This window comes from Littorina saxatilis, linkage group LG3 (assembly GCF_037325665.1).
Source record: "Littorina saxatilis isolate snail1 linkage group LG3, US_GU_Lsax_2.0, whole genome shotgun sequence".
In the NCBI taxonomy this organism is placed as follows: Eukaryota; Metazoa; Mollusca; class Gastropoda; order Littorinimorpha; family Littorinidae; genus Littorina; species Littorina saxatilis.
In genome coordinates this window covers 23636063-23645179 of record NC_090247.1, presented here as the reverse complement: position 1 = coordinate 23645179, position 9117 = coordinate 23636063, and the positions used below count along the sequence as shown (strand labels likewise).

At 45.7% G+C, this 9117-nt stretch overlaps 1 protein-coding gene across 1 annotated transcript in view; it reads left to right on the top strand.

The window, feature by feature from the left end:
* The window catches only part of LOC138961921 (kinesin-like protein KIF25), a 27656-nt gene extending 18618 nt beyond the window's left edge, over positions 1-9038 (top strand). Inside the window, exons 9-13 of the mRNA XM_070333592.1 lie at positions 404-565; positions 3091-3281; positions 4875-5030; positions 7091-7246; positions 7493-9038. Coding sequence (XP_070189693.1) covers positions 404-565; positions 3091-3281; positions 4875-5030; positions 7091-7246; positions 7493-7704 — 877 coding nt within the window. The 3' untranslated portion in view covers positions 7705-9038. The remainder of the gene's footprint in view (positions 1-403; positions 566-3090; positions 3282-4874; positions 5031-7090; positions 7247-7492) is intronic.
* Positions 9039-9117: the final 79 nt, after the last annotated feature.

The following is a 9117-nucleotide window of genomic DNA, read 5'->3' as shown; positions in this document are numbered from 1 at the left end:
TTAAAAAAAGATGTTGTCCAAAGAACAATGTGAGTCACTCTCACTATTGTTTTTAAGAAATAAGTTGATATCATTGCCATTCCACAAGAATTGATTGGATCTTATAACAATTCTGCAGAGATTTGTTCTGGAAGATTAATGCTTTATATTGTTGCTATTACTCAAGTACAGTCGGATCCTAGAGTAGTTTGATAGTGATTTATTCTGGAAGGTCTTACAGTTTGATATTGTTGTTATTAAACAAGCATGTGTGGGTCCCAAAACAGTTCTATAGAGATTTCTTCCACAAGGCAGTTTCATTGTGTTGCTACGTATAACACAGGCATGACTGGATCTCAAAACAGCTAAGCAGTAGAGATTTCTTCCAGAAGACAATGTTTGATATCATTGCTTTGCTGTGCAGACTAATTGAGGAGAAGACGCCCGGCAGCCATGCGGTGGAGGTGTCGGTGGTGGAGATTTACAATAACGACATCCGCGACTTGCTGAGCAAAGACCCCAATGCTAAACACGATGTGGTCACGGGGGCTGACGGCTCTCTCAACTTCCCCACCATTATCTGCAAGTAGGTTGACAGCCAGGGTGAGGAGTGATAGATACGTGGTCACGGGGGCTGACGGCTCTCTCAACTTCCCTACCATTATCTGCAAGTAGGTTGACAGCCAGGGTGGGGAGTGATAGATACGTGGTCACGGGGGCTGACGGCTGTCTCAACTTCCCCACCATTATCTGCATGTAGGTTGACAGCCAGGGTGGGGAGTGATAGATACGTGGTCACGGGGGCTGATGGGTCTCTCAACTTCCCCACCATTATCTGCAAGTAGGTTGACAGCCAGGGTGGGGAGTGATAGATACGTGGTCACGGGGGCTGACGGCTCTCTCAACTTCCCCACCATCATCTGCAAGTAGGTTGACAGCCAGGGTGAGGAGTGATAGATACGTGGTCACGGGGGCTGACGGCTCTCTCAACTTCCCCACCATCATCTGCAAGTAGGTTGACAGCCAGGGTGAGGAGTGATAGATACGTGGTCACGGGGGCTGACGGCTGTCTCAACTTCCCCACCATTATCTGCAAGTAGGTTGACAGCCAGGGTGAGGAGTGATAGATACGTGGTCACGGGGGCTGACGGCTCTCTCAACTTCCCCACCATTATCTGCAAGTAGGTTGACAGCCAGGGTGAGGAGTGATAGATACGTGGTCACGGGGGCTGACGGCTGTCTCAACTTCCCCACCATTATCTGCATGTAGGTTGACAGCCAGGGTGGGGAGTGATAGATACGTGGTCACGGGGGCTGACGGCTGTCTCAACTTCCCCACCATTATCTGCAAGTAGGTTGACAGCCAGGGTGGGGAGTGATAGATACGTGGTCACGGGGGCTGACGGCTCTCTCAACTTCCCCACCATTATCTGCATGTAGGTTGACAGCCAGGGTGAGGGTGATAGACCATGTTTTGAGTGATAATTACTGTCAACTGAGATAGAAACTCGTAACATCTCTCAGAACCGAGACTTCGTCAAGCACTCATCGTAGTTGATCTTCAAACTTTCCTCTGTTGACTGGTGACCCATGGCGAAGTTTGCCGACGAACTGCTTCTCTTCTTGTAGCATGTGACGAGCTGCCTGTTTGATCATCCAGTAAGTTTTGGGACTCTTGGCGCTGCTGCAGTCTTTGACCAACACGAAATCGTCAGTTTCATAGAGTAGTGACTGCCTGTCGCCTGTGTTGTCATGGACCACCCTTCATAGAGTAGTGACTGCCTGTCGCCTGTGTTGTCATGGACCACCCTTCATAGAGTAGTGACTGCCTGTCGCCTGTGTTGTCATGGACCACCCTTTGTAAAGAGTTGTTTCTGTGCATATTTTTCACTGAACGCACAGCCGCTCGATCTTTCAGTCCCAACACATACTCCTTGATGGACGACAGACTATAACTCATGTCTACTGCCTGTTTCTCTGACGCATCCAGCGTGTGTTTACATCCGTCCTGGGACTGTGTTGTCACAAGGGAAGAATTCACAACAGAAGCATCACGTGGCTCAGTGGTCCGTGGAGACGATAACACAGAGCCACCCTCTCCCTAGTCACTAGCGAGGGGAGTGTCTGAAACACGTGGACAAGGAGCGTGTGTGGAAAGTTTAACTCAATAAAGCAAGAGAATTTAATTACTCTTTCACAACCCATACAAACCTGACTGAGTTATTGACGGAGTTCGTCTATTTTGTTTGTTCGTTCATGGGCTGAAACTCCCACGGCTTTTACGTGTATGACCGTTTTTACTCCGCCATTTAGGCAGCCATACGCCGCTTTCGGAGGAAGCATGCTGGGTATTTTCGTGTTTCTATAACCCACCGAACTCTGACATGGATTACAGGATCTTTTTCGTGCGCACTTGGTCTTGTGCTTGCGTGTACACACGGGGGTGTTCGAACACCGAGGAAAGTCTGCACACAAAGTTGACTCTGAGAAATAAATATCTCGCCGAACGTGGGGACGAACCCACGCTGACAGCGACCAACTGGATACAAATCCAGCGCGCTACCGACTGAGCTACATCCCCGCCCGGAGTTCGTCTATTAGCAGGCATAATTGTTCCACAAGTTGGCAGATTTTTGGCATTTTCGCCACTCAAGGGAGAATCTTGAGATACCTAGATTTTCTGGGGGGGTGGGGGTGTGGAGGCATGCTCTGCAGCTTGTTTTATTTCACAGTTTCATGATCTTGTGCTGAGGGAACAGCTAGCTTGGGCCATAAGCAGGGATGTACAAATGCTCCATTTTTATAAGCGGTCTTCAATTATGTGAGCCTATACTGAGGTTGGCAGGAAGGTTCTCTCTCAGGTTCCCATCTCCTTCAGAGTTTTATGGATCATGTTTTAGTGTAAATTTTACCTGGGCAAGGGATGGTACATTATGTCCTTTCACACTGTCAAAGGAACAGTCATTTTGGTCACACCTGCACACACATTGCAAGCACACGGGAAGTTGAAAAGACACGGGTAGAACCATTCAAACTTTTATGTTAGACCATACTGTATGGGTTCTTGATAGCTAGCGACTCAATGCTGACTGTGGACTATGCATGTTTCAGGCCGGTGGACACGGTGTACAACGTGATGTGTTTGGTCCAGCGGGGGCTACGCACACGCCGCGAGTCGGCCACCATGGTGCACGAACACTCGAGTCGCTCGCACCTGGTGGTCACGCTGACAGTCGTCTCGCAGGCCCCCTCCTTCTTCTCCCTGCCCCGCACAACGTCCACAGAGACACTCAACTTGGATGGTCAGTGCTGTTGCTATGGCAACGTTTTGTACAGAGTATCAATGAACTATTGCTCATTTCAGAGACCGTCAGCATGGATCATGCAGTGGTTGATCAGTCAGGACAAATGCTCAATGCTTTTGAAGAGTACCAGTCTTCTAAATTTACTTGTCAAAACGAATGCTGCAACTATGTTAGAGATTTACAGTGTCTTTTTTAACGCACTCAAAACAGGGACAATCCTGCTGCTGGCCATGTGTGTTGTCGTTTGAAAGTCGTTATGTACAGACAGGTGTGTGTTTTATGTACAGACAGGTGTGTGTTTTATGTTCAGACAGGTGTGTGTTTTATGTACAGACAGGTGTGTGTTTTATGTACAGACAGGTGTGTGTTTTATGTACAGACAGGTGTGTGTTTTATGTACAGACAGGTGTGTGTTTTATGTACAGACAGGTGTGTGTTTTATGTACAGACAGGTGTGTGTTTTATGTACAGACAGGTGTGTGTTTTATGTACAGACAGGTGTGTGTTTTATGTACAGACAGGTGTGTGTTTTATGTACAGACAGGTGTGTGTTTTATGTTCAGACAGGTGTGTGTTTTATGTACAGACAGGTGTGTGTTTTATGTTCAGACAGGTGTGTGTTTTATGTTCAGACAGGTGTGTGTTTTATGTTCAGACAGGTGTGTGTTTTATGTACAGACAGGTGTGTGTTTTATGTTCAGACAGGTGTGTGTTTTATGTTCAGACAGGTGTGTGTTTTATGTACAGACAGGTGTGTGTTTTATGTACAGACAGGTGTGTGTTTTATGTTCAGACAGGTGTGTTTTATGTTCAGACAGGTGTGTGTTTTATGTACAGACAGGTGTGTGTTTTATGTTCAGACAGGTGTGTGTTTTATGTACAGACAGGTGTGTGTTTTATGTACAGACAGGTGTGTGTTTTATGTTCAGACAGGTGTGTGTTTTATGTTCAGACAGGGCACCATGGCATTCTTACCTGACAGAGAGAAAGTTTAAGAGTGGCATCAGGATGTTTTCGTTGGGGAAGTCCACATTACATGTTATGGTGTACCCCTGAGTACCCCTTACTTGTTTCAGTAGAATAAATACAGAAAGACATTTAGCGGAACTGTCAGCCTCCAGCTGTGTGCAGCTGGTACACCTTGAACTGCTGGCAGGCAGTAGGAATATATGGCTGGTCCTTTTGTAGTCAAGAGGTATGATACACAGCTGCCAACCCTCCCAAATTTTTCGAATATCTCCCGATGTTTAAAATTGGTCACTAAATCCCAAAATGTGTTCGATTCCTGAAAAGGAAATTTTGTTTAATAATTTATGAAAGCAGCCTCTTTTTTCGGATGAAAAGAGGTTCTGGTTAACCGAGACCAGCCAAGTCGTGCTTCTTTCCGGTTTGGGCCTTCTAAGAATGCCTCCGAAAACAACAAAATGAATTGCAATTTTGAGCATAACATACTGGGAAAAAACTTTTTTGGCTCCTTCATTTACAAAAAATCTTCAGCCCCCGGACCCCCACAAGAATTTCATAGTCGTAAGGTTGGCAGCCATGTATGATAGATCAAAATCAAAGTGTCATGCTGAGCACTGGTTGCAGGCGGCAAGAAGGGGCGTGGGGCGACACTGACCCACTCACAGACGTGGTCCGGCGACCAGATGGCGGGGATGTTGCAGCAGACACCTCCTGCACCCGCCACACCCACCGTGCGCACCAAGCTACAGCTTGTTGACCTGGCCGGCAGCGAGTGTGTTGGTCAGTATGTGTGGTGTGTGTGTGACAATATAAGATGTTCGGTGGCTTGTTGACTGACTTGTAAGCTTTTTTGTTGGTCCGAGGGGGGCATATCGTCTTCGGTTTCACTTTTATCCACCAAGGCCGAGGTTGATCAATATGAAAACCGAAGGCGATATGCTCCCCGAGGACCAACAAAACATGCTGGTCTGACAACAAGCCGCCAAACATTGTTTTTGTCATTATTTTGGATGAGAAAAAGTAGGCACAATAACAGACGAGATGACTATTCTGAACGTAATTTTTTTAATGAAATTCCGGGCCTTAAAACGCGTCACAGTAGTTTGTTTTTCCTCGTGAATGAAAAAAAAATTCTTGATACATTTGCCAATCCAAGGATTTACGTAGAGTGTTAAAATGATGGAGTCAGACAAATATTTGTAATTGTAAAGTAATTGTTTGGAAACATCTCTTTAAACTAAATTTAAACTAAATTAAGAAGTACATTTTTCATTGACACAGAAAATATTGTTGCCTATTTTGTAGAAACATGTAATAATACGTGGTCATTTTTGGTTTGTCGTACGCCCATAACCGTATCTCATACGTGGGATTTGTGTCACCAACATTTCAGGACATTTCTGAAAACTAAATGGGAGGTAACCACTGTCCAAGTACTTGTAGGGGTTCTAAACACAGTTCTTTCCCATAGACCGTTCGGATAAGTTACTAAAGTTGCTACCACGTTCTACCACGTGTTGAAAACTGTGTTAGCATTCTCGCCATTCACAATGGCGGCCGAAAGTCCGACCTCAACTCGTAGACCTGTTTTCAAGCGATACAGTGTTCTGGAAGCTCTACAAGAAGTGATTTATGGATTACCACACAGAAGAATACTTTTATGGGCTGTAATGTGAGTACCTGATGTTTGACACCAGTTTTAGCAGTGTTTTGTGTGGTTTTACGTGCTGCAATGTGTGTCACTGTGTGTGTGTAAGTCCGGAAACTGTAATTTGACGAAAATGGTCATTATATCAATTTTTACTATAACAATCACAAACAAAGTCCAATGATCATGTCATCTATAATTGCCAAGGGTATAAGCAAAACACATGCCAAAGATCTAAGAGATATCTCAATAAATGATCAAGCAGTGAACAGGTTAGTGAACCTACCGAAGAAAGCGAAATTTTGCCCTGGCACACAGCAATACCAAAATGCTGTTATACTGTGGCAGTGAAGCAATATGCTGCTACTTTGCATTGATCAAGGGAAGCAACTCTACAAAAATGGTGTTACTTAAATATTCTCTGAAAATTCTGTTAATGCTGAGTTTTACATGTATTCATCATTTGAAATCCCATCATTTCAAAGATACAGACAAGAGGACGCTAGTATTGCATTGATTTGTTTTTTGTGTTGATGAGGCAAGGAAAAAGTGTCTGGGTGGCCGAGTGGTAACGCACTTGCGCTCGGAACCGAGAGGTTGCGTGTTCAGGCCTGGGTCAGGCCGCAATTTTCTCCCCCAATTCCTAACCTAGGTGGTGGGTTCAAGTGCTAGTCTTTCGGATGAGACGAAAAACCGAGGTTCCGTGTACACTACATTGGGGTGTGCACGTTAAAGATCCCACGATTGACAAAAGGGTCTTTCCTGGCAAAATTGTATAGACATATATAAAAAATGTCCACCAAATACCCGTGTGACTTGGAATAATAGGCCGTGAAAAGTATATACTCGCCTAACACGCTTGAGATTTACTGGCCGATGTGAATGCGTGATATATTGTGTAAAAAATTCCATCTCACACGGCATATTGTAAACGCCATGAGCCTCCCTCTGGGAGGGTATGTGCGTAGAAATACTCACTAATAAATAAATAAATAATAAAAACATCTGCTGATACTGCTGTTATATAGTTCCTTCCCCTGAATTCAATTTGTTGCTTTCAGTTTTTTCTCCCATCTCGGATTCGTTAATATATGCTTTAGTTTGGATCCCCTATGTCATATATTGTATGTCACAATATTAAAACTTTAAAAAGTTAAGTTTAAACAAACGTTGTGACTCTTGGTGTGTGCAGGGATGTCGGGGGTGAAGGGGGTGGCGCTGAGGGAAGCGTCCTACATCAACAAGAGTCTGTCTGCACTGGCCGACGTCCTGGGCGCTCTGGCTGAACACCGAGGGCACGTCCCTTACCGCAACGCTCGCCTTACACACTTCCTGCAGGATTCTATAGGTACGTGTTTATCTCTGACTAAAGTCTCTTAATTACCTCTGTACCTGCATACCAGTCAAGATATCAAATCAATGTCCAGGCCGTGCCAAACATCTGCTGTTGCCATGAATCAGCTGTCTGTGTCAGCTGTCTGTATCAACTGTCTGTATCAACTGTCTGTATCAGCTGTCTGTATCAATTGTCTGTATCAGCTGTCTGTATTAGGTGTCTGTATCAACTATCTGTATGACTGTTGCTTTGTTACAGGGGGTGACGCCAAGTTACTGGTGTTACTGTGCGTGTCACCTGCCCAGCGGTACGTCACGGAGTCCCTGCAGTGTCTGGGGTTCGGCCAGCGGGCCAGACAGGTGCAGCGAGGGCCCACCAAGCGTCGTCTGCCGTCTTCCGTAGAGAAAGTGGAGTCTGCACACAGCTCCCAGACACGCAGAGCAAGTTCTGCCTCCAGCCCCTCACGCTGATAGCATCTAGTAACGCGTGACGAACACACGCAGTCGGTAGACACGGATCGTGAGGGAATGTCAGAGGCAGGGCTGGACCCAGTGTATGGGAGGGAGGGGCTTCCAAAATGAGGCAGGGGTACAGGGGCTGGCCAGGCTGCTGTCGACATTTAGCAATTGAAAGGGGGATTTTGGGTCTCTCCTTGAGACAAAAGTTACATTTGCCGGGTAAGAGGGGAGGGGGGGGGGGTGGAGGGGCTTCCAGAACCCAGCAAGCCCCTCCAAGATCCAGGCTTGAGAGGCACATTGCAGACCTCCTCATCCCCCATCCCCCTATAGATCCGGCCTTGAGAGGCACATTGCAGACCTCATCCCCCATCCCCCTATAGATCCGGCCTTGAGAGGCACATTGCAGACCTCATCCCCCATCCCCCTACAGATCCGGCCTTGAAAGGCACATTGCAGACCTCATCCCCCATCCCCCTATAGATCCGGCCTTGAGAGGCACATTGCACTCCTCATCCCCCATCCCCCTATAGATCCGGCCTTGAGAGGCACATTGCAGACCTCCTCATCCCTCATCCCCCTATAGATCCGGCCTTGAGAGGCACTTGCACTCCTCATCCCCCATCCCCCTATAGATCCGGCCTTGAGAGGCACATTGCACTCATCATCCCTCACCCGCTCTTCCTCTTTTGACGCTGCCAAAACTCTAAAAAAGTGAACTTTCAGAAGTAAGGGGTTCCTAAACTGGAAAATGATTTACATATGAGAAGAACAGAAAATCTGAGAAATCATGTCTTTAACTAATGATCTAAATAGGGGTGGGGCTGGAAAGGGACCAGTGTATTAACAGTAAGCAGCAGAGACCTATGACGGGCATATTAACATGTATGTGTGTTTTGAGACAACATGTCTGACTTGTTAGAACTGTTTAACAATGTAACGGAAGAGTCTGTGATTGTTAAGGGGTAGTGTGCACACACTACACATAAGTCACACTACACGTAAGTCACACTACACGTAAGTCGAGTGTCAGCATGTGAGTAGCAATGTAAGATGTGGATTTTAAAACATTTTTTGTGCTGGAAGTTAATGCAACATTTTTATTTTTTTTCATGGATGTTCGTGTGAGACCTGAAAGATAAATATCTGTATGTATTCACTACGCATAAAGCTGTTATTTGATAAGCCAGTATCTAGTCTTCACAACGTAGTCATGTCAAGTTATACATGTATTGCAAGGACCAGCTGATTTTTGTGATATTACACAATGCTTTTTATCTGGTGCATATTTCAACGTGTGTGGTGTATTATTCATTCAATGTTCTTCAATAAAGCAATGTCGTATGAAACACTTGTTTTGACATGTGTGTGTGTGTGTGTGTGTGTGTGTGTGTGTGTGTGTGTGTGTGTGTGTGTGTGTGTGTGTTA